Source organism: Onychostruthus taczanowskii, unplaced genomic scaffold (assembly GCF_017590055.1).
Source record: "Onychostruthus taczanowskii isolate IOZ18803 unplaced genomic scaffold, ASM1759005v1 scaffold2, whole genome shotgun sequence".
Lineage (NCBI taxonomy): Eukaryota > Metazoa > Chordata > Aves > Passeriformes > Passeridae > Onychostruthus > Onychostruthus taczanowskii.
Window position 1 is genome coordinate 19,512,349 of NW_024499239.1, and position 26,506 is coordinate 19,538,854.

At 40.1% G+C, this 26,506-nt stretch overlaps 1 protein-coding gene across 1 annotated transcript in view; it reads right to left on the reverse strand.

Moving 5' to 3' along the window:
- Positions 1-1,149: 1,149 nt before the first annotated feature.
- Positions 1,150-26,506, reverse strand: part of AFAP1 (actin filament associated protein 1) — a 61,570-nt gene continuing 36,213 nt past the window's right edge. Inside the window, exons 8-16 of the mRNA XM_041402978.1 lie at positions 24,442-24,591; positions 21,008-21,219; positions 19,399-19,544; positions 15,854-15,971; positions 12,283-12,397; positions 10,663-10,827; positions 9,893-10,083; positions 8,992-9,153; positions 1,150-4,570 (exon numbers count right to left, since the gene is read on the reverse strand). Coding sequence (XP_041258912.1) covers positions 4,544-4,570; positions 8,992-9,153; positions 9,893-10,083; positions 10,663-10,827; positions 12,283-12,397; positions 15,854-15,971; positions 19,399-19,544; positions 21,008-21,219; positions 24,442-24,591 — 1,286 coding nt within the window. The 3' untranslated portion in view covers positions 1,150-4,543. The remainder of the gene's footprint in view (positions 4,571-8,991; positions 9,154-9,892; positions 10,084-10,662; positions 10,828-12,282; positions 12,398-15,853; positions 15,972-19,398; positions 19,545-21,007; positions 21,220-24,441; positions 24,592-26,506) is intronic.

Below are 26,506 nucleotides of genomic sequence, written 5' to 3' on the forward strand. Positions count from 1 at the left end.
GGCAGGGACTATTTTGATTCCCCATTTTTATAACCTGTTAACACAGCCCCCTCCTCAAGATTTTTTTTTTTCTCCCACACTGTAATGACCTTTTCTTTGTTTCTTCCTTAAACTTCATTGCAATATGAATAGGATTTTTCCTTGTCTGGAGGGATTGCTGTGCCCCTTGTACCATTTCTCATAGAGTTTATTTATGGCAGTCAGAGCCCAGACTTTGGATAATGCTGTACAGGTCCAAAGGCAGATGATTGTGACACCAGCAATGCAGATGGTTTTCTTTTTTTTGCGATTTGCTTCTGCAAGTCTTATGTATCTCAGAGAGAGACTAGAGATACTTGCTGCATTTTAGACCACAGGATTATGGCAGGTTTATTTTTTTTCCCTGAGGTTTTTTTAGGTTACTTTTTGTTTATTTTCTTTTTTTTGTCTTTAATTGTTATTATGCAGTACATGGACCTAGCTATTAAAACTCCATTATGATCTTGGAGGCTGTAACTACAGAAAAAAAACCCCATTAACTACTTTAGAATGTTGCTTCTCTCAGTTTGGGAAAATAAAATGTATATTCTACTTAAGCTTTCCACTTTATAAATTTGGTAATAATTGTGGTGTAACAAGAACCAGAGAAAAATCTAAGAAAAGCAGCAAGGAGTAATTACAGCTTAACACTTCTCAATCTCATCTGTCAGTCATCTGTAAGAAATTGCTACATTCATCTTTAAGTAGACTGGTAATCAGCTCAGTTTAATTTTAATCCACTTTCAGTTCTTAGAGGTAATTTTTAATGTTTTACATATTGCATAATTTATTAGTGAAGTTGATCTAAGCAAACTGGTGCAGATGAAACAGGCAAGCAGGACGTGCTGCTAGGAGCTCTAAATACATCAAATTCCACATTTCCATTGCCAAGAGAGTCCTTGGGCTACATTCAAGTTGCAGGAGGTCACTGCTCAGTTAAATGGGGATACAACTGATACCAAAAAATACTCATGATATTGTCCAAACATTCTTCAACTGACTGGCATGGGAGAATGGTTCTCAGCTGAGTCTCTATTGCAGGAAAGCTGCTAAGGTGCCATCCCAGCACCTGAAGGTGCTTCTGGAACTGACAAACACCAAGAAACAACAATGCAAATCCTTTTTTTTGACAGGTAACTTTATTAATAATGGTCTGGGATCTGTCGCACCTACCAGGTGCCAGTCTGTTTTCACACTTTGCAAGACTTTCTGAAGAATAAACTAGAAAGGCATAAAGTTAGTTGAAGCTACTGAGACACACATTTGAAGGTGGGTTTATTTTGGACATTTGTTGTTTTTTTTTTTTTTTTTATTAACAGAAGTGTCCATGAATGTGTGTCAAAAAGAACTTAAATACACTGAGAAATACAGTAGAAAGGCTATATTTACAGTCAGTTATAATGGGCACTGCCAACATATCCAATAACAAAAATAAAACAAAACCTTTTTTTTCATGTTTCTATCATGCTTTTTTCACAGAGATTTTTTTAAATATGATTTTGTTTTTTAAAAAATACAATAAGGAAATAATTACATTCTTAATATGAGAACATTATCATACAACATACACCCATGGCCAATTAATTTGAAAGTGTCTAACAAAACTTGATACTAAATTAATATTCTCCATTTGAAAAATCAAATTGCCACAATCATCTCATTAAAAAAACGCCCTTTATCCCCCAAAGTTACAGTCTGGGTTTTTTATAAAAAAAGCATCAACCATTGAAAAAAACCAAACAAAACAAACAATTTTAAAAAAGCACCTGGTACAGTAACAGGCATTTGGTGAGGAAGCATAAGTGTTACATTTTCTTAGAAGACATAGAAATGGTTCAAAATACAAGAGTTTTCTTTTAAAACAAAAGTCATGCTGTTCTATGGCTGAGTTTGCCTGGTGATCCTGGAATCTAAAGATGGTGAAAAATACAAGTTCTGTTGCTCTTTATAAAAAATTGTGCAGCAATAATGCTATTCAAGGCAACAGAGTACATTTCACAGCACTGAGAGTGGTCTATAGAGAGGTTATTTCCCAAGCTTTTTGGTTTTCCTCCTTTCAGAACCTTGGCTGTTACACAGAATAGACTAAAGTGGTGGTGGCTTTGTGGAGCCTTTGCTGGAGGAAGAGTGAAAGATGTTTAATTTAGGGGGCAGCCCCTGTGCAGCAGGCACTAAAGGAAGGCTGCAGCACACAATTTCCATTTGCCTGAGCAGAGACTGACACACATCCACCTCAGGCTCAGATTAAAACCTGTCCTTACCAAGGAATTTTTCTTTTTTTCTTTTTTTTTTTTTTTTTTTTTTTTTTTTTTTTTTTACCATGGGATAAGGGGGTGGAAAGAGACAATGCCAATATTGGGTAAACAAGACAAGTGATCTGGCTTTTGACTACTCTGCATTCCTTGATGCGGGACCACTTCTTAATGACAACTGTTACATCACTGCTAACGTTGACTAGAAGCCTAATTTGCATTATAAATATGTACAGATATAAATTAAATATTTATTGAAATATACAAATAAATAACTTAATTTGAAATAAAAAGCCTAAATGAACTTACTTTTGCCTCAAATTTGTTTCTGCTATTATTTATGGGTATTTGACGCTGTTTAGTCCATAATCACACAGTACAGAATGTGCCCCCAAGTTAGAGAGTTAGTAAGTGACCTAAACCAATATTAAAAAATTGTCTTTTCAATGAAAACCACACTGACACTTGCTTTCCTACTGTATCTGCATTCCTGTGGCCCTTTGTACCACGTACAGCCACAAGAAGCAAAGAGCCTTTTCTCCTGCTGGGCCCCATTCCTACACTGCTCAGGTCAGCGGGGTCCCTGGCCCGAAATGCCTCTGGGAACGGGACACAGCCCCATCTCCTGCCAGCTGTTAGGTCTTTCTGACAGATCTTTGCCTTCAAATCCCACAAGCTCCTGCAGGAAGTCCTCTGCCATCCAGCTCAGCTGAGAATCCCAGTGAGAATCCCTCCAGGAGTTGCACCCATTCCTAAAGGTAAGAGATAATCTGCAGGCTTGGCCATAAAGGGGCAGGATCCTTGATAACTGCTGTCGTGCCAACTTCTGTGATTTTAACTGCAGTCTTACCTAATTATCAAGACTCCAACCCTAACATCTGTGATTAAAATACTACTTATATTTTGAGATAATTTTTAAAATTAATTTTCTATTCCTCGCAGTTGAGGAGGAAAAAAATATTGAGAGTATGTTTGAAAGCTCTCCAAAGGCCTAAAAAAAACAGAAGAGAAAAACTTAAAATAAGCCATCTTATACATTCTCCCCCTAACCCCCTTCTGATTTTTTAAAACCAATCTTGAGATTTTGAAGGGCTTCAGTGGCAATTTACTGCATGTAATTTCCCAGGAATGACATGGATAGAGACAAAGAAAAACAGATTTTTGTAATTTTACAGACTAAAATGCAAGATGCTGTTTCCTAGTAATCAGAAATGGACTCCTGTTTGAGAAAATCCCCAATTATTTGTTAAACTGTTAATAAAAGAGTCTGAAAATTATTACCTTTTCAGTCCATCTTCCTCAAAAATAATAGCTGAGTTCTGAAAACAGACAAAGGAAACTAAGTACAGCAGTGTTCTATACCTCAAGTTTAACAATACTATATTATAAAAAACAAAACAAGACTGACTGCATAAGTTATTCTGAGTTGCCATTTTCTGTTGAGGACTAAGTTCAATTGTTTTCTTTTTCTTCTTTAAAATGTATAGAAAAGAAGCAGTATCTAAAAATACCTGTTTGCCTTTTAAAAAAATCAGGAACAAGTCATAGCTCAAGAACATGACCTTTGAAAATGACCGGTGCTTCAGAACAGCAATAAGGAGAACGTACAAAAACGCATCTGTCTCGAAGTTTGGCAGCTTTTTATCTCCCAATGACAAAAGCATCTGTCTAGAAAGTGTCCAAAGAACGCTGCACCAAGGAGTGGCTGTCATGCCACGGAGGGCGGTGGCCCTGCAGAGCTGAGCAGGCACTGCTGCTTCTGCCACCACATCTCCTCACCTTTGTCTGGCCACGTGAGCAGCCACCAGCAAAGCCTCTGCTGGTGAGTTAGACCTGCCCCGTGGCAGAGTTCCAAAGGCAGTTTTAACCTGCAGGAGTCAGGATTTCACACCATCTTCAGCAGTGTTCCAGCCGTCTGATGCACTGTAATTAACATTGCTGGTTCTTCGCTGGTTCAGCAAAGTAAATTTTCAACTGTGACTTTATGCTCCTTTTTAGTTCCTATGGCTGGGGTTTTTTTTTGGTTTTCATTTTCTCTACCGGTGAAGTTGGAAACAAGGAGTTACAGCTAATAAAAAGGGGCACACGTAGTTACACAGCAATACAGTAGAGGGAATACAGGCAAATTAGAGCCAAGCTACCATTAACTTAACAGAGTTACAAAACTTCTTATGTTTTATCACTTGATGTGACCTTCAGGTGAGTCCTTTGCAGCCTACGTCTTGGTCTGTAGTAGGTAAGGCCTTTATGGAAAGTGAGTGGCTTTGTTATGTTTATGTTCCATTTTTCATCTCCCATTCCTGGAAAGGGGGGAAAAAAGATACAGAAAACATTAAAAGAAATCAGCATATTTCGCTGATGTCATTTTATCTGCTAAGCCACAACTCGATGTCAATAACAGTTGTTCCATTAAGTTTGCTGGATTCAGCCCAAAAATTAGGGAATGCTAGCAAGTATGTTCTGATAGTCTCTGCACAGCATCCACCCTTCCACAACTATTCCAGCAAGCTATTTTCTAGTGCAGTGCAAATAAGCCATGTTTGTATTCTGCAGAGGGGACTTCTGGAGCAATTCACACCCCCACAGCTGGTGTAAAGCACTCAGCTCTCCCTGAGTAAGGGAGAGGCTGATTTAAACACACAAGGTTCTCTAAATGACTCATGTGAGCCAGCAGGAAGCCCTCAATATCTCTCAGAGCTGACAACAAGTGATTGCTTTACTGCTCTTCAATTTTTTTATTATAAGACTCATGGCAAACACATAAATTTATGACTCAAAAGAGCTACTTAGCAGAGAGACTAACAGGCAGGGTTAAGAGAAACAAGTCAGTTTGCACTGCATTTGTTTCCCTTATAGATAATCCAAATTGAGCTATTGCCTGGCAAGTTAAAGAAATTGCTTTGACTTTCTGTGCCTCAGTTTCCTCACCTGTTAGCTGAGGACAAGGACACCATCCACAGCAAGAAATGTAATCTATAATGCTTTTGGTCATATGTCTCAAGCAAGGTATTGCCATTTCTTCTGCCACGTAAGTGAAAATCCTGAGATTGCTACAGCTGAGCCCCCAGGTCAGTAAAACCTGCAGCTATCCAATGTCCCCTGCAGCATCTCCTAACAGCACACAGGAACAGAAGGGCTGAAGCAGGATGGGCTCACCTTAGGACATCCACCCTGTACCCCTCCCTGAATGACACCTTACAGCCATCAGGAACTACTGGAGATCCTCAGGAGGTGGCCTCTGGCTCCAGCAATCCCCTTGGAGCAGCTGCCCAGCTGCCCTCGCCAGGCACTGGGGGCTGCAGATTCCTCTCTGACCCACCAGAGAGAGACACTGCAGGCAGCCTGCTGACTTGGCTTCCAACCTGAATTCCTGAATTTAACACTCATTCCACAACATTTAAGAGCTCTGACTGAAATCCATCACTTATGCACGTAAATAGCTTCTCCTGCTCCTGAAAGCAGTAAGAGCATTAGTCTGGCTGAACAGCTGTATGGCCATGACACCTCTTCAGCTGTTGTAAAATAACAGTAAAGGTCACAGTTGGTGGCTGCTTTAGCAATGTAAGAAAAAAAAATCCCTTGGGTTTGAAATTAGACAATAATTTACTTTGTTTCTAAACTTGTGTTGGCTTTTTTTTAAATTTAAACAGTGCTTTTATTAAAATTCAGTGTATTTTAAATACTCAGTTTTACTCTTCAAATTACGGTAGTTCTAAAGTTAAAACACAGTACTGGTAGAAATTAGATTACTTTAAAAACTCTATTAAATCTGTGTTCTCTATAGATATGCTACCAAAGCTATAAAGGAAGTCCTTGGCTAAGCAACTGGGAGGAGATTTCTTTGAAGTGTTAAATAAGCATTGAAAGCAGAAGCTTCTTTAGCAGGTGCAAAAGGAACCTTTTGTTTCTTTCCACTGTTCCTGCAGGTTCACACCAAGGAAAGAATGTCTAAGTCAACACTGACAGCCTGACTGGGAGCTGGGAAACTGGGACAGCTCCTTTTCTTCTCCAGTCCTTGAACACAAGCAAGATGTAAGATGCTGACATTCACCAGCCCACAAGTTTAAAAAACAAATCAGAAATACTAATTGCAGTTTTCTTGCTGCACATAACAATTTGGTTTTAGAAACTAATTTGATATTTAAATTAATATGTGAAACGCTTAAATAATTGCTGTACAGCAAGGATATTTGAATCTTTTTACTTCTCTAGGACTACTGATGCAGACTATTATTTTCCATATTTTAACTGGAGTCTCCATTTCTAGCCAAGCACAGATTAGGCAAAATTGCAATTGAAATGCATATTAAAAATATGCATTATTACTTTCTAAAAAAAGTTTAAAGATGCTTGCAAAAAGAAAAGCTAAAATATTTGAATGTATGTATGCATGTGTATGTGTATGTACAATGTGAGTCCTGAACAGCCAATCCCCAATTGCTGCTCTTTCTTACACTGGATTTGTCTTGCTGCTTCTCTCTGTATTTCCTTCTAATGTTAGTGATCTGAGAGAAAGCTTTTTGTGGCAGAGCTTCCAAAGCTGCTGTCCCAGGTGCCTGCTGTCCCAGCTTGCAGGGCACAGGCGCAGCGCTGCGGGGTGAGCACGGCTGTGACACGAGGCTGGCTGCAAACACCAGGCTGGCAGGTGACAGGCTCAGCACCCTCCATGCAAGGGAAAGGCCAAGAAGGGAGGCATTCACTGCATTCGAATACACACCGGGGGAAAAACCATATTCTGACATTTTGAACGTTTGCACAACTCCCTCACAGCTGGGAGGTGTGCCAGCTGCTGGAGATGCAAGCGCGAGCACAGACGTGGGATCTGCTTCGCTCCCACAAACTGCACTGACATCCAAGCATGGAGAGCCAAATCCTGCTCTGGGACACTCACGTGCGACGCCCTTTCCTGAGCCACATCCACAAGGCCTGAGCTCACTTGCAACTGCAAAAGGCCAAAAGAATTGAGAGCCAAATTCCACCCCCGCACATGTACAGCGACCCCCGAGCGTGGGGGTGCTGCAGATGTGCACCTGATGGCAGCTGTGGCTGCCAATGGGCTGGGAACAGATTGGGTTGCACTATCTAATTCAGCAAAATTTCACTCTTAATATTTAGTGCATGAGGTTTTAGGGAAAAAGCTGTTAAAGCTGAATTGGATACTTTGAGTTGTTTTTCCCAGCATGGGAAAAATATGCTTAGTTGCTCCATATCCTTTTTGATTAGTCTAATCCTCTAATCCTATATCCAAGATTCCTCTGCCAAAAAGCTTGACCAACTTATTGCGCCATCCAAAGCACACTGACACCAAGCAACACAGCAGGGCTTTTCCTCTATGGTATGTGCTGAGCATAAAAAATGTACTACAGGAAGGTATTCTTTGCACCAAAAACATTTAGGTTTTTATAAAGCCCTGGTTTCTCCAGCTGTAACGATCAGATGTCTGGATTTAATGTGCCTGTCCAGCACAAATCCATGCTCCCATTTGCAAGCACTGTGCTCTGCTAGACCACACTCCCTGAGCACTGCTGAGCTAACATCCACATCTAAGACAAAGTGTCCAGTTAGAGATGATATCGTTATGGCACAAATTAGGCTATAATTGGAACACACAGATAAGCTTTAGAGCACATAAATCCTTCCTCAGGTTTGAAACACAAGCTGCATACTTCAAAGTTGATTAGAACTGAAACCTATTATGCTGAGTGTAATTATTCTTAGTTGGATTTAAATGAATCAGGCTAACTGGCAGGAAAAAGCAGTTGACATCCATGCAAAGGGGGTAGAAGAAGGGTGAGAAAGCTGTTTCAAATGGTGTATCAGAAAAAAATAATTCTATTACGATAATTTAATAATAAAATAATTTTTTGACATGCTGATTTTTCGTTTAGGTTCCAGGCTTCTGCTCAGACACTAGAAATGTATATAATCAATGAATACATGTAACAATAGTTACTTGAAGAAATCCCAGTAGAGAAGACATCAATGAAAAAAAGGAAATAGCCTTCATGAACAAGTGGTTATGATTATTGCTGTTTATAATTACAACTAGCAGTGAACAAAATAAAATACTAATAATAAATATTACTAATAAATACTAAATAAACAAAAGCTTGGGCCCAACACTATTAGCTGTCACACTTGGTTATGTGTGGCCAACATGTTTATGTTGCCAGCAAATTCAGCCCAGAAGAATGATCACACAAATCCCATTTAAACTAAACCACAAAAATTAGAAAAGAGGACAGCGAATTTCAGCCTGGTACTTGCAAGACAAAATTGAAGTAATTCAACTTTTACTTTAAATGTACATTGAGCAGATACTTGCACAACACACTGTCATTAATTACAATGTACATCTATTCTGTTCTTGCAGTGGCAGGAAAAGAACAGACCCACTCTTGTGCCATTTCTAATCACTGTAACAGTGCTCTTTTAACCACTTCTCTGCTACACAGAGTAGTGGACACATGGACTGTCTACACCAGACTACTTACTTTGCAAATTAAATCTATAAACTACAGAGAAAAACACGGAATCAGAGTAGAGTCAAATCTGTCTCCCAAACTTACTCACCAATTCTTCTGCAGAAGGTTCCCCAAACCAGCAGTATTTATATTGTAATATGAATAATTCAGATATTCTCTTCTTAAGGCTAAATAAGACTTTGTAAAAAAGTATGAAAAAGCTCAGAAGAAGACAATTAAGACATCAGTGCTCTCACCTTTGCTTTTCGAAGGACATGGCCTCGACATGGAGAATTGTTTGATGAGGGAGGTCGCTTCAGAGCTGCTGCACTGTTCACAGGGATGGAGCACTCAGTGTCACTGGTATCACAGCTGGAGATCGGAGAGTTTTCCAAAGTTCGGTGCTTGAAAATTGGAGACTAATAAAGAGTGAAAAGCCTATATTAAGTTTCCTCCAAGTAGTCACCAAGTAGTCACATGTGCAATATGTTCTACTTTAGATTCAGAACTGCAGAACTCTTTTTTAAAGAAATTATATTCATAATAATGATGAATAAATGAAAAGGAGATTAGAAGAAACAAAACAATGTGCATGCATGTTCTGGGATGAAAATTGAAGTTTCTTTTCTGTTAAACAACTATGGGTCTCTGATTAAACAACCATGGATAATCCAGAGGAACTGATGTATCCCTCTCTATCTTTCTGTGATGGCTGCTTCAGACATAGATCTATAGCACAAGCTGGGACTGCCAAGCTCCACCCTGAAGGTGTGAGATGCAGCCCTTGCAGAGTGTGACAGAACTGACAGGGGACCAGCACAAGCAGGTCTTCATCACTGCATGATGACTTTGTGCATTTAAATCTTTCTGGGCCGGAGCAATGTCTTGGTTCCTGCACTTATGCAACCACTGAGGACAAGGTGCTGGCTTTTTGCACATTATCCTAACATATCCTGCCTGTGATTCCTATGTCTACCTGCTCCCTGCTGCTGCAGGAAATACAAATAACATGGAGAGGCATTTAATTCTGCCCTCATTTCTTGGGCTTAATAAACCATTATACAAATCTCAGTTCCTACTCGTTTTGCGCTGGAGCTGGGAATGCTGAGCACTCTCAGCCATGGGACTGGGATTTGCATGTTCAATGGCTTTGCATACCTGTGGGCTTGATGTTCCTGATTTGGGCTCAATAGCCAAGCCCAGTGTGATGCCACCAGCCAAGGCTTTCTTAAGGCTCTCCTTCACCTCAGTCAGTTCCAGCTCCAGATTGACACGCTCAGCCTCCTTCTGCTTACACTCCTCTTCCAGCTTCTTTAACTTGTCCTCAAGAATCACTTGGGTCTTCCTGCCTGTCATTCACAGCAATTTTATTATTTCAATAATAATAATGTTAAATTGACACTTAGAGAAATTGTTTTCTTTCTAAAAAGTAAGCAAACAAGTTTTCTACATATCAGTGACAAGAAAAAAAAATTAGGTACTTTACATAAAACACTTTTTTTTTCATGTAAAAAGTTTAGTAGCGTAAATCAAATGCCTTCCATCAAGTGATATTCCTAGATATCTAGCCTGGTTTCAAATCAGTATTGTTTTCTTTATTTTTCTGTATCATAAAAATATAATTAGCCAGTGACAAAAAAATTATTCCCATCTTCTGCTTACCTGAAGTTCTCACCAGTGTAATTCCTTAGGCATGGGTATACATAGACATGCATTTATAAAACAAGTACATACACTTACTCATATGTATTTTTATCTTATACATTTTGTACCTATATAGAAAGCAAATACAGACGTTACAGAGTATTGCTCAGCATCAGAACCTAACCTTGTTTAGGGTGACACGTCCTCAGCACAGAATAAAAAGCTGTTTAGATAACTAAGCCTAATTCTCAGGTGAGAATTCAGCACAAAAAAGCACCTCCTACCAGCATTGACTTCGATGGCAGCACGCAGATCTTTTCTTTCTTTCCGGAGCTGGGCCAGCCTGTTCCGGAGGGCTTCTTTTTTCTTCAGGAGCTCCTCCTCTTTGCTTTGTAATCTCTTTGCATCTGCCTCCACACGATTCTTGCCATATTTGTACTGCTCTGCATCTGCAAGTATCAGACTGCAGTTAATCAGGGTTTAAACTAACACACAACCCTGACTTAGTCCCTGAGATTAAACATGACACAAAGCATGTCATGGCTCGGGTGTTGCAACTGGATGACCTTCAAGGCTCCCTGCCAACCCAAACCATTCTATAATTCTATGGTTTGAGGAAAACGTTTGGCCTTCCTCTTCCACTGGCTCTTTCTCAAGGTCCATGATTTCTGCCAAGTTCTGCAGCACCGCTACAACAAATATATGGGAGTATGTTCTTTATATTTACATGAGGAAAATGAGAAATACCAGTTACTTCATAGCACACTGGTTTTGAAAAATGGCCTTGCCTTTCTCTGTAGTTCAGAAGATGGAAAGGAGGCTCCTCTCTAGCTATGAACCCTTAGTTTCTAATTGGAAGGGTCAGAGGAAAAACCACCTGCTTGGCCTTTTGCCTGGCTTTCATTCCTACTTCAAGTGCATCTTTTCTCACCTTACAAAAGAGAATACAAAGATGTTCACACTTCTTTGATACTTGGCAGCTTTCTTCTTCTTTTTTTAATTTCCCACACAAAGGCTTTCATTTCATGGCTCACATACATTTGTGGTCTAATTCCTATCACAGCCCCCTCTATAGCTCTGCTCCAGTTGCAGACTCAAAGAAGATAGGTCAGCTAAGAGATCACTTTGTCTGTCACATATCTGCAGGCACACTCTATGATATGAAATCATTCCTGATTAGAACAAAGAGCTGTTGAGCCAGTTTTAGTCAGTTAGAAGCTATTTACTTTTGTCCTTAAGTCTAACACCAATTTCTCTTGTTGCCATTAAATCCATGGCTTCTTAAATAAGACTTCATTAGTAAGTCCACTTTTGAGCAACACAGTGTTCTTGCTTCTATAGCAGCTCCTCACCCTCCTTTTCCAACAGGAATATAGCATTCCTCTCTGCTCCAAATGAAGGATCATCATCCTTCATTTTCCCTGCTGTCCTCATGACTTTGCAGCAGCCACAGCTCCACATTTCATATTTATCATTCCCCCATATGACAGACACCCTTTTCTAGTGTGGTGTGGCTGGAGTTAAGTCACCAAGGTACCTAAGGTACCTCCTGTTCAGACCCGGCATCTCCACCTCGGCCTCCAGCTGAAGGAATATAGCATTCCTCTCTGCTCCAAATGAAGGATCATCATCCTTCATTTTCCCTGCTGTCCTCATGACTTTGCAGCAGCCACAGCTCCACATTTCATATTTATCATTCCCCCATATGACAGACACCCTTTTCTCGCGTGGTGTGGCTGGAGTTAAGTCACCAAGGTACCTCCTGTTCAGTCCTGGCATCTCCACCTCGGCCTCCAGCTGACAAAAACCACACTGGTTCTGCACCTTGCCTGCCAAGACAAGAGCTCTTTCGGGCACCCTCCTGCCCCCACTCCCCACGGGCAGCAGCGAGGACAGACACTTACTGGATGCAGTGCGCTTCACACAGGAAACCGCCTCAGATTTCTTCGGCTGGCTATTTAAAGTTCTCGCTTTTCCGGTGACGCCATTACTAGTCACAGGAGGCTTCTTGCCTTTAAACTGTTTGAAAACAAAAGTACAAATGGGCTCCAGCTATTCCCGTGCCACTGGCATTACTTTCACCCTTTCATCAAGGGCAGGGCTTGACAGAAAGCTGCTTGCTACATCAGAGAGCCTTAACAGAGCTCATTGATTGAGCTGGAGACGGCGCTTCCTCCAGAGATGCCTCTGGGAGCTGCCTGCTCAGCAGGAGCCGTGCCAGCAATCACAGGATAACAAGGGGATGAACTCCCTGTTTCTGGCGGCATCATGGTTTCCAAGGTGTTTAGAACCCTGGATTTTACACTATTAAGAAAACTATTGCAAGGCAGGAAAACATGTACCTTTGAAAAAATTTTTACAGTAAAGACTCTTGAAACACAAGTTTTTCAGAGTTAATTTCACACAATGAAACCTACAGGGTTTTCCACACAAAAATTCAACATTATTTCTTATTTACTATATGACCTTGCCATCCTTGTGGGTATTTTTTTTTTAAACAATATGATTATTACATGTTTTTAAAATCCAGGAGTTAACACATCATTTTTCCCTTATACAACTTCTAGATACTACTTGAAAGCTTTTCTTACTTAAAAAAACCCTCTCATAATGGCCAGACAGGCTCACAAGATTACCAGGAACAGAGCATCTCATGTTCAAGGGGTTTCCATTTAGAGGACTGAACCCTGGAAAGATAACCCTGTCCTGACTGCTCATAGTGTCTCCATAGAGGATGCTCCAGCCAAGCACAGGGCAAATGTGTGCCAGGCTGTTCTCCTGCTTCCAAAGGTTTGTGAGGACTGACTGGGAGTGCACCAAGAAGCTTGCTGCTGCGGTAATTTATTGCTCACATCCACCTCCAATTCTGCAACTGCATTGAATTCCAATACTCCAATATGAAGTTTTTGTAAGGGTTAAATGAGTTAACACACAGTATGATCGGTACCTTATACAAGGGAATAATTTATCTTAACTGTTCCATGTCAGATGAGATTGAAAACCACGCATCACTGTGATATATTCACACTGTGATACATTTGCTTAAGCCAATGACCACCTTTCAGAGACCAGCTAAGGGCTCTGAGAAGGTTCCTGGCATGGCTGCAAGCAAGGCTTGCTCTGTTTCCCTGCTGGGCTGTGCCCATCTGCTACAATGCTGAGCTCACAGCACTTCGTCTGCTCTGTAGGCTCATGACTGAGGTACAAAAGCCTGCAGCCACCCTCAGAAAGCAGCACAGAAATAGCCTTATTTTTTTTTTATGGGAAGAAAATAACAGGCAGTAACATAAAGATGGCATATATGAACATATACAACATAATTTACTAAATATATAACATCAAGTTATGATATATATGCATATTCACAAAACATACAACCAAAGTATACATTATATATAGATTAGTACAATTCTAAAGAGCCAAATTTGCTGTTACAGTCAGGTCACAAATCACCTATCTTTTCTGGGTTTTTTCCTAACACATCTCTGCCTGAGGAGCCAAAAGGCAGCATGCATTCAGGTGAAGTGTGGAAGGTCACATTTATTTTTTTCTTATTATTCACCATCTGTAAATCATCAAGAACACGTTGGCAAAGCCTTTCCCAAGTACCACTACTTCCACATTGGAATTTATAACTTTGCAAACCTGCTTCATTTGCAGTGGGCTCACAACTAAACTCCAAGCACTTCAGTGCTAACACTAAGGTACTCTAAGAGTCCCTTCAGATAACAACCAGACAAACAGAACAAATAAAAAGCTTTGTTAAGTATTAAACAGTACAGTACCTGCGAGCCAGATCCCCTCCCCACAGCAGAGGTATTAGTGACAGACTGAGCAGAAGACAGATTGGATGAGACAGGGTATTTGTAATGGTTAGAGGAGGGTTTGTCAGTAGATAACCTATTGGGTTTCCTGTCAGCTGGCGGATAGCGCGCAAAGATTTTTGGAGACGGCAAGTTATCGTACAGGCCTGCGTTATCATAAAGCATTTCTTCTCCAATGTTCCTGCTACGAGAAGAAGGAAAGCCATCTTCTGGTTCCCACTGCAACACACACACCTGGGCAGTTAGTCAACAATGCACCATGCAGAACCTCCCAAGTGAAATTAAAACATTAGCGATGCTTTGGACTCCAGCAAGCCCTCGGTGCTGAGTGAGCATACACTTACTACTTAAACTATTTAGAAAGTGGGGGGAGGACACTGTGTGGAAAACAAGAACTGCATTCCATGGCTCACAGCCTCAGCCCTGAGTACAAGCAAACCTAACACCCTGACTGCACCTTCAGCTGGTAGCTGGAGCACCAAGGGGCAGAGGCAGACTGTGTTAGCAGGGGGATCCTCACAGTTTACACAGATGAATCCGTGGGATTACATCTGGTACATGAGTTGTTAAAAGTAATACAGCCTAGCAGTGATCAGGAGCCAAGTTTTTTCTAGCTTGTTTTTTCAATTTCTTCAGGATACATGTCTTTCCCATGAATATCAGTTGCTGGTATGCTAGCACATTTTATTTGATGGAGATTTCTTATTCTGAGCTACAATAACTAAAATAGCTCTTTTTTTAAAAAAATTTTAGAAAAATGGAAAGCTCAACAATAGTACTCCAGTGGTTCATCTGACTAACCTTAAAAGAAACCAACCTGACTGCTAAATATCCTTCCTTAACCCATCCTGGTCATGGCAGTACATACTCAAAGGCATGAGCACATAAAGAACTACACAAAGACTGCTCTTCATACAAGTAATCATGCACTGTTCCCAAGAGGAGATTTCTAATACCTTTTGGACATTACAGATGTATTTGCATGGACTGAATGTCCAGTCCATTTCACACTTTGAAACTACTAATTTCTCTTGAGTTCGCCCTTAGTGGGGTCTTTACACAATAGCCCAAATTAAGAGCTGAAATGGGCTGTAGCACCCCTTTAAACCTTCCTGAGGACCCCATATTGCTTTTGGTTAGCATCCACTAGATGTTAAATCCTATTACACATCTGCCTATGATCAGCTCTCAATTTATGAAAATGGAAGTGACCACAGTGGTTCTCCTCTGGGACAAGCAGCACCTGCAATCCTCAGGAATACAGCCACAGGGACTGAGAAGTGTTTGGATTTTGGTGTTTTTTCAACGGACATCAAAAAGTGCCTGGTGTAACTGAGTCTTTAATTTTGCCCTTTCCAGTGTGATCTAAAAAAATACCTCCTCAAGTGAGTATTATATTCAAGGACTTGGCAACAAATCATCAACAGGCAACTGCTTTTTAAATGCACATTGGCTCACATGCAGGTTAATGTAAACAATATGTCCCATGCCCTTATATTCTATAGGTGTGAGAGGAGTTTGCAACCACCAATCAAAAAAATATGAGTTCATCTGGAAACTGCCCAGTGAGGATCTTTACATAATACAGTTTTCAGACGTCCACGCATTCAACACATGCAAGCCATTTGTTCAGTGCAATTTCAGCTCTTACCGATCCGTTGATGCAGGGAACATCATCGTAATGAAGTGCCATTCCACTCGGACAGGCGTAGCCGTTGGCAGCGCTGCCCCGGTACGGATTTGTAGATATAACCCGCCTGTTCATGAAACTGAAAAACGCCAAGTAAAAAGAATAAAAACCAACACTTAAACCTAAGCCTTAATGATGAAACAGCAGTATATTCCCTGTGCCTGATCATGGAGCCTGGAAGCACAGAGATCCTCACTTTCTGCAGGGCAGTTTTTCTTTCTTTGCTACTCACACATTGCTGCTACAGCCAGCAACACAACATATGTTCCTGTTCTCCATTCTTACATGGGGGATATGATTGTGTGAGGGCCAGGAGGGCAACAGCTGTAGCTGCTCAGTGGCATGTTTACATAGGAACCTGCTGGTCTCTGTTACACACCAGCCTGACAGGGTCCCAGAAACGTTCCCTTGCTGTCTGCACGGGGGACAGGCAGGTGTTTCTGTGTGCATGCGTGCTCAAGGGGCTACAAACTTAGGAAATGAGAGAACCAATAACAAAATCCAGCAAAAATAAAAAAAAAACCCACATAATTTCAGTGAAATCCAAGTTAACAAATCTATAAAACTTTCCTGAATAATTACTTCCTCAAAACCTGCGAATTCTTCTTTTCTGTATCAGGGCTTTTGGCTGGCTATGGCACTATGCTTCCCAACTCTCTATGGGTAATTGTACATGCAAATACTCTATATGCTCATTCTCACTCTGTTACACATGGAGGACCTGAGCCCTCTGGAAACTTCAAAAGGGATATACATATATATAACATATTTTAATTTCTTCCCCCTTATCCTGTTCCAATCAACACTGTTGCTTAATAATGACCCCAAGGGTGAGTCTTCCTTTGTAGCAACTGCTGGAATTGAATAAGGTATAGAGTGAGATCCAAAATAATTCCATTCCTACAGTTTCAGGTGTACATAAATGGGAAAACAATGTTTTCCATCCCAAACAATGGAACTATTCAGAGTCTGTGCTGACATTCATAAAATATGATAAAGCACTGCTAAAGCAGAGAGGGTCTTCTGTAGTGCTGGCAGGAGCTCAGGAATGCTGTGGTTTCAACAGTTGCTTTCTTTTGGCTTTGGAATAACACGGAGTCCATTGAGTTTCTCATTCAGAGGGGCTCACCTGAGCCACGGGAAACCTGGGCTCACAGGAGGGATGAACCTGCCCAGCTCACTGTGAGCCCTTCAGGGCAGTGTGGGGATGAAAAAAACATTAGGCAGAAGCTTTTCTTACTTCAAGTAAACTAACAGCAAAAGGCCCAGGAAAACTCCATGATAAAAATGTTTTTAACTTTATCTTAACTTGTCAGACATTACTAGAGGGCTGCATTTGTTTCTGCTCTTGAAGAAGAGCATTACACAAACATTTCTGGTTGGTCTGAAGAACTGAGTTTGGAGTTGTTGCTCTATTTCTTTTTAGTTAAGAGGCTCTAATTACAGCAATATACAATAACCATGTCTGAAAACTGGGATCTTCATTAGTGGAATCTGATGCACCTGTAGTAACTATTTCCACCACCAAAGGAAGGCAGGATTTATCTCAGTGGTTACAAACAATTCATAGTCATTATTTCAATAATCCTCATTAATCATGTTTGCAGGTGCATCCATGCAAGTTAACTGTCTTCAGAAACTGCTGGAAGGAAAATGGAGAAACTTGCCTGGAAGCACTTTTTCCTTAAAAAATATTTTAATCATAATCATACCTAATGATTTAGGTGAAGGAAATTGATGGGACTGTTAATGAGGAGCTGATAGTTTTGCAAAGCATCAGTCTTAATAAGTGAATAACCGATAATCTAAAGTGACTGAGCAATAAACTAAGCTTTAATCATAACTGCAAATGATTTGGAATACTGATATTCATTCCATAAAGCGCAAATGTAGTAGTTCATTAACACTTAAGTACCATTGTAATTTCTCCTCATTTTCTAGCAGTAGCTGAAAATCAGCAGACAGCTCCTCTATTGCTTATCAGCAAGCCCTCACAGGCTCTTAAAGACACCCAATGAATTTTAATTAATTCTTAACAGGGAAATTCTGCTATTTTGCAAGTTGCTTGACATTGCTTTCTAACACGTGGTCTAGTTGCATATGTTTTTTCACTTGGCTCCAATTAGTACCACATTTATGCAGAAAAGGAAAGCCATGCAGAATTCAGGGGGAAAAGGTTACCATTCCATTTCTCTTAAACATGGCTATTGCTAGATGCTGACTGAAGCAAAAATACATGTCAACACAGGATAAAGTTTTTTAGCCCTATTAACTTCTAAACAAATATTAACTTTAAGTCTGAATGCTAAGTGCATTTTAATTCTATCAAAATTATTTGGTTTTCACAAAACTGAGCTTGTGTTAACACTGAGTCACACTGATTTCCATCAGAAGCCATTCAAACTGGACTTTGATTGAAGCTGGGCATTTTGCCTTGCTATCTTCTCTTGGAAGCTTGCTAATGGCAATAGGATCTTCTTTCGGAAAACTCCAAAACTTTTTTCTTTATTTTTTTCCTCCTTCATTTTCTATCTGTTTAAAGTCATGATGGGCAGATGGAGCGTGATTCTCTAATCTATTAAGCCACACAAATTCCAAATTAGTCTAGGGAGTGTCATCTTCCAGCAGGATGAGGGATGATGCCTTTGCCAGCTGTCTTCTCAGGCCACCCACTCCCTGACCACAGGGAACAACTGCAGCAGGGCATCCCCCTGTCCCCACTGTTTCTTCACTCCTGTTTATAAAAACCTCATCTAGCCAAGGAAAAATTATTTTATTTTCCCACCAAGGACTGCTTTAGTGACTCAAATGATTTGAACATGTAAATCACTGTATCTGCTAAGTATGCATTTCTCTTTTTAGCAAAGGATCAGTAATGGGGAATTCACTCTATTGATTTGCAATTTAAACAGTTTCCATGCTGCACCCTACAGGTGCTTTCTCAATTTCCACCTCTTATATTAAACCCCAGAAATTAATTGAACTGGGCTGGGTTTGGTAAAGTTTTTAATTAATCAGAAAGTACCTGAGAAGGAAACACTGATTACGTGACTGTCCAAGATTTAAATTTGCTATACACTGTGAGTGTGCAGCATGTAGTGATCAATAATATGCTGTATATTTCCTTGTATGTACAATAAATTTAGCCAATAAATGTGAATTACATAGCTGCATATTTCAGAATATTTGTTTTCTTCTAGGAATAAGCCCTAAGACTTTAGGTAAAATAGAAGATTAAAATATAGCATTTGATAAGGGGACTTAATGAAAAAAATCAGTAAAGATTTGAGTAAAGTTGCATAGTGCCTTGCATCTTTTACAGAACTTAGCCGGATTCCAACACAATAATCATAAACACATCTAACATGCTGCAATGCTGAAACACTTCAGGAGTTCAGTGTCTGGCAAAGGGGGAGGTGGATTTTGATAAGCAGTGCTGGCAGTGGAGCTAACACATGGCTGTACATTCCCAGAGCCCTGGAGCAGGGCGTGCAGAAAGCTCTCACCAGAAGGTCTGCTTCGCAGCCTGGATGACGCTCGCCGTCATTTCCACGTCGATGTAGTCGTAGTGCAGAGCTCCAGGGTCTGTTGAAGACCCCGTTTCTGCCAGCAAAATTCCAATCCATCTGCCCATGTCTTCTGAGGAGGAGGCCTGTGAGGAGAGGGCAAGAACGTAGGTCAGGTCTTTGCTCTGCCACTGGGCTGAGCGTTATTGCAAAATGCGCATTCTTCTTGGTTGACAAATTGCTACCACATGGTATGAGAGGCTCTGGTTTCATTCTGCTGAACTCTTAAAAACCCCAGGATTTCATATTAAATCTGCTTTGCTAGAAAGAGGGCACTTTAACTAAGCTATGTGCTCATCAGCTATGATGTAACACAAAGTGGGCAATCCACTAAAAAGACGAAAAAATAATCATTTAAGGCCACTGGATTTAGATTCAAGTAATGCTTATTTTAGACTTCAGAATATTGAAAGCTTTAACGTAATTATTTTCTTATGTTAGGCTGGAGGATTTTTGGATTGCATGACTCCTGAGAAGAAAGTGTTACTGTTAAACAGAAACAAAAGGGAAGAGGGAACAAAATAGTGAAGAGATTTTAACATTACTTTTAGAAAAATTTTATTACATTTGTCTAAATGATGGCATTCATCCTCCTGATAATAAGTTAAAGCATTAATACTATTAAAATAATTGAAGTTTTTTTCATATTTTGCTTCAAGTCACCAATTCAAAAGTTAAACAGTAGCAAAACAAATATTGGATTGAAGTAGCGGGGAAAAGGCAACAATCTGTCATTAACAAATATAGTGGTTTCTATATTTTTTATTTTTATGTATTTCATTGCTTTTCACAGTTCCTTGAGCTGTCTTCCAGACTTTCAAGTTCTCTGAACTGCTGTCATATAACAGGCCTGGTTGCAAGGAGAGCAGACTTGACGTGCAGTCAGAAATCCAAAGTCAGAAATCCAAGTGCCTGTCTTGCCACTGAAAGTAGGTTGCCTCCTGCTCATAATGCTTGGCTTTAAGTGTCTTCTCATTTCAGGTTTTACAAGATGATGAATAAAACCCCTATAGAAAGCCTGACCCACCTAACACAGACAAAGGTGTGTGCACATGAGGAGAGTCAAGAGACACACCAGGCTGCTGGCACTCTGCATTTTCTGAAATGCATGATTAATGTATTAATACAGACAGAGACTGAGAAAAAGGAGTTCCCATAAATAGCAGACAAATGAAAGTGAGGAGTTTTAGAGCTCTCATCAACAGTGATCCATTATTTAATTATTGCTAAGTTATTTACCCAAAGTAATTATATCTGTGATACAAAAGTGTGCCTAGAGAAGGAGCAGGGATATTCTAGCACGAGGCCATGGGGAGGTCAGTGCAGAGAAAAGTATTTTACTGAGAAGATTTCTGAACTACATTTAATCTCAGCTCTTTCTTTGTCTACAACATTTACTACTTCTTTCCTCCTTCCAATATTTATTGCTCAGCTCTGCAATAATATTATTCCAAGGGTTTTTTTTTTTTTGAATGGACAGACACAGGTTGTATGGAAGTGCTTCTCTAATCCACCTTGTGGGAGCTGCTAAAAGCCACAGCCATTGTACCTCGAGCACAGCGACCTCCTGCCCGTTCCGGAGCAGGCGGAAGGTCAGGGGATGCTTCGAATCCAGCCCCAGGATGACTTCACAGCCACGGAGTGGGATAGAAACAATGTGTGTCTTCAGATCTGTCCTGTCCTTGTGGAAAATGAGTTTATTGTCCTTCACTCTGCACCAGCGCTCGCGCCAGCGGTTATTAGAGAGCACGTTGAGATATCCTGCAATAAAATGAAATGTGAGATGTTTTACTCCTCACTTTTTCTGAAAAGGAAGTAAAAAAGAAACTCACTTCTCAATGTAATGCTAGCCTTTAAATAACTTGTTCCTCTTCTAATAGAAAGTCCAGATGGATTTTAGGAAGACAAGTAAATGACCCTGCCCCACTTCTTTTAATGAAAACTTTCACTGTGCCAATAACCAAGAAAAAGCATATAAATATGCAGCTCATGTGCGAACGGCTGTTCTGTGTCAGTCCCTGCAGCAGCTCCACGTGTAGGAGCACACAGGCCCGCAGGACTTCAGTAAGAATGGGAGAGGGACACTGATGAAAACAGTTCCACACACAGCCCATGTGCTCACTCTGCCTCTCTGTGGGCAATGACTTTGGTAACTGTGGCTGACCAGCTTTTTCTGGGAAAATCACAGCTCACATTATGTAAGTATGTACTGAGCTACCTTGTGTAACATCTAAAAGCACTGTTTAAATGACCTAGGAAGTGTTGATACTCTACGTTCTAATTACATTTAGAAAGAAGAATGCACATCTGGTTTGCAGCACTTGCAAACCAGAACTTAAAAGATTGTTAACTTTGCAAATAGAAATAAAATTCATATTGATTTAAAATTCAGGAAGTAATTATGATACAGTATCCTTACATATTAAAATGTCATTAAAAATGTTCTTTTAAAGCCACCCACTTTTCTTACCATGCTCCATATCAATATAGTGTCTAGGCATATAATATCATTAAACAGGCAGAGTTTTGTAGTTTTCCTTCTCTATGCCATAGCAACAATCATTCCAGACTCAAACATTACATTCAAAGCAATGCCTTTTTTTCCTGCCTTAGTACAGTTTGGAAATAGAAGGAAAAAAAAAAAACCAAACCAAAACCTTTTACTTTTGCTTCCACATTACAAATGGTACATGAATTCAGCATGTTGCTGCTTCCAAACAGGCTATGAGGAGGGAAATAAATGGTATCTTGCAAAAGCCAGAAGTGAGGTTAAAAAGTTGTCTTCTATCTCAGACATGATTTTCATTTAATGCTGTTGGAGAGCTCTCTCTTTGGTTTTCATTAAAACTATGACTTATTATTCATTTTTCTAGGTTTTTCTTCCAACATTATGGTTCCAATGTCAAAGTGTGATCCAACAGGATATAGCAGATCAGAATTGTGCACATCTTGGAAGGTGCTATAAAAAATGAGGATGTGCTTAATCCTCTGGTTTTGGCTCCTTGTGATAATCATACTCTTCAGCTCTCCTCCCTCCTCCTGTAACAAACCCCTGTATGACTGTGCATTGCATTACAGTCCCTAGAAATGAAAAAAGCCTTCCTGTACAAGCCAGATACTTGTTTTGGAGTGAGAGTTCTTTTTTTCAGACAGTTTTTCCCCTCTGCTCCCAGTTCACCTCTCAGAAAAGCTCTTGCAAATCTTCCTGCTTCAGAGTTGAACTACACAGGATCCCACTTTTCCCCTCCACATCTCTGCTTAAACCTTCACAAGCTGACATGAGCAAAATGCCTCCAGTGTGCTCCCTTTGGGGCACTTCAGCTTAATTGCAGGCAGTCCAGGAGCAGTGATGCTTTAGGCAAGAGCTTTGACTTGACTGCAACTGCAGGTGGGTTTTAGTTTCTACACTAGCTGGGTGACACCTGCAGCCCTGCTGGGATTTTCCCTTTCTTCATGGGAGGTAGAGCCTTCTAAAGTGTAAAAACCTTCAACTATGGAGCAGCCTCCCAGAGGGCACTGAACTGAGCCAAACTGCTGGTGGTGAGAAACTCCTTCTAGCCAAGACTTCCTGCAATGACCAAAGCCTAGACACTTATATACTTTCCTTTAAAATCTGCAAGTGGTGTTGAGTAGAGCCAAATGCAGGCACATAGTAAGGGCTGAATCTGTATTTATGTCCATCTCCAAACTAATGATAGAAATATGAGGAATTAGATTGTACAACAGTGGTCAACTTCTCACATAATGCAGAATAATCAACGGAGTATGAGAGCCCGGAAGTTTGAGCCCTCATGGAGGCCAGATGCTTCGGACAATGCATCTGGCTGGACACAGCTTTTCCCAGCTGTTCTTTTGGTCAATAAATCACATCTGTACTTAGCTGATGTATAGACACATATACACACACTTAGTTAATCAAAGTTTGCTTATGTGAATGATGTCCAAAGTGTGGCTTGAAAGCCACCTGTAATCCATGAATCCTCTCTGGTGGTCCATGGACCTGCTTCCATCACCTTGGGCAGGCAGCTAACACACTTCATGCTCCACTGACTTCAGCCAACTGCTCCCTAATCACACACTTCTGGGTTTCCCTAAACTTTTCTAGTCAATTAAAGGGTAAAATCCATATTCAGAATCTGGTGCAACTGTTTCAAAGCTTTCCAAGGAAATTTGTCTTTTGAAGGGATTGGGTGAACGGTGAGTTCAATCTTATTCACGTGTAAGTGTTACCTAATACTGGAGCACCAAAAGATAAACTGGAGAATGTAAGTACATTGCACTGTTTTAAAACAGCAGAGCTGTGAGGACATCAGGTAAGTGCATTGCACAATGTTTTAAACTGCGAGCAAATCTTAACAGATACAATACAAACACAAGTATTTTCTGCATGCCTTTTTATACATTTCCTTGTGCACTACAGCTGTCATTGGAATGGCCAAAATTAAGAGTTAAAACAGCTTACTAGAAATTTGTTACTTCATTTTGTCCAATATGTACCACTTTGTGAACTCATAATTAAACGCAAATCATTTTGGTTGAGGCCAGTTGACTGCTGTCTGCTATTCCATAAAACCTTAACCACAATCTACTATAAAAGACCTGATCACTTTCCAAGAACCTTCTTCTACTTTGTAGCCTCAATTTATTTCATAGTTCAGCCTATATTCATTTTATAACCATCTGTTTGAGAACAGCACTTGTTTCTTTATGCTTCTTGCTCACATTTCTCTTCCTCCTTTTTCTCACTTCTGCAAAGAGCAGTGATATCTGACCCTGTGTTATTCTTTTTATTAAAAAGTCAAATTGTTTTAGTCTCTGCAAATGACACACTCTTGATTACTCCTCTTGCAGTCTGGGTGCATCCTTCCAATGCTGGGGAAGAATTATTGCCGTAAAAGCAATTTTAGAAAAATTCCTAGGCTAGAATGCTATAAAATTTTAATAGCAACGTGCATTTAAAACTCAAGAAGAAAAACCACTTACCACATGTTGGAACATCTTCTTCAGCTGATGAGGTCTGTTCATCTGTTGATGGCTTTTTCTTTCCTAAACCAATGATCTTTGTTATTTTTTTCCCTGTTACTTTAGTCACAGGGCCCTTGGCTTCCGTTTTCGAACTTTTTTTCCTCTTCACTATTAAGAAAGCAGAAGTGTGTATTTAGTAGTGTGTGTACACCAACCAATAGAGAGAACCTAAATAAAAACAGAAGTTCAGACAAAAATATCCTATGCAAGACATAAGGAAGAGCAAAGACAAACAATTGTACAAAAGTTACAGATTTCAATGAGACAAATACAATATTCCCTAATAACCTCTGTGTTATAAAAATCATGGCATTCTGAAGGATAATACAAACGATCAATTTTGCAACTTTATTTCATCTAATCAAGCTTGAAGTCTCTTTCCACAGCAGTCATCATCTAATTTAGGAGTATGAGTAAAGTACCTATATATAAATTTAGCTCATTTACACAGAACAAAAATCCAGTCAGACACTTTTTCAGTGTTTTCTTCAGTGTTCCTAAATGTTTTTCTCAAAATACTTCAATAATTAAGTAGACAAAAAAGACAGAATATGCTTGCTTAGCAAAATTACTTCTTCTGTGCACAATTAGGTTAAGACATCTTATCACAATGGACATTTTAGAAAGACAAGACTTATGAATTAACTACTAAGAAATTAGTGGGATCAGTATGAATATTCCATAAGTTGGCCATTTTTGTGACCACTGGAAAGAAAAAGCTCTGCTGAAAAGAGGTATTTTGTTAACACCCAGTCTATGCTTCTGAATGCAATATGGCAAGGACTATGGATATGGTGTTTAGAAGTGCCTACCTGATTAAAACCCTAATACTTTTTTTTTTTTTTTAAGAAGAGTTTCTAAGAATAAACAGATTTAGAAAAAAACAAGCTTTTATTTGCAAAAACAGAACAAACAAATGTCAAAAACTGCATTCAGTGGCCTAAACTGTTGCCTGAACTAGCAGCAGAGCAGAAGTCTGCTAACTGACAGGGCAGCAAAAATTCCATCAACTTGCCCTGATATGTGATTTTAATGAACAATTAATTTAAAATAGTTACTAATTGAGCTGCTCTGTCTTTATCCCCAACATAACAATTCCTTTTGCAAAAGGGAACACTTAGTGGTTATAGACTTGCACAAACTGAGGGAAAAATTGGACAAAATGTTCACATGAGAAATGACTGTGTGAACTGATGAGCTGGGAAGAAGAATGCACAGCAGATAGAGAAGCAGCTTGGGACTCACCATGGGATAATTTATCACTTAGTTTAATTGTTAGCAATCATGGAACATTATTTAGAAATTTTATCTGTAGCCAAGACTATACGAATCTGCCAGTGCTGAGTGGGAAAGGCAGCCCTGGAAGTGCTGCCCCCAGCCAACTCCAACACATCCAGGTCTAATTATCTTTTTCAAGGCAAGGGTGCTCACAACCTGCACTGTGCTCTCTAAACATGCAGCAGGCTCCCTTGTTGGAGGGAGGAAGGGCACCCATCCAACCAGCTGATGAGCCCCTGCCGGGGGCACAGCCCCTGCCCTCAGACAGGTTTCCATCCCACACAGCAGCAGCCAAAGGCTGACTGTGGCTATTGAGGGGCAGACAAAAAGCACTGAAAAAAGCCAGAGACAGAAAAGCTCATTTCTCTGAGACAGAAGCCAAAAGGAATCATTCTCACAATCATGGACAGTGGAATAAGTCCACTGTAGTGTTTGTTTTTCTGTCCTGTCTTCCCTTTAAATTGCTGGGTTTTTTCCCTGCTGAACTTAGAGGCAGCAGAAATACGGCTTTCATGACTTAATCTTTTTGAGTCTAAAGAATATACTAATTGCCCAATTGCCAGCGATTTTTTTCACAAAAGCCTTTTATTCTCATTTCCTTCCCCACAGCAAAGCAAGCAGCTGGTTTAGAGCAGAGCAGAGGCTGGTGGTTGGTGCCAGCTGGAGACGATCATTCCCTGAAGCCTCCCTTCCCATGTAGTCCATTAAACACTTCCTATCCATTTCAAAACCCCATAGCACAACT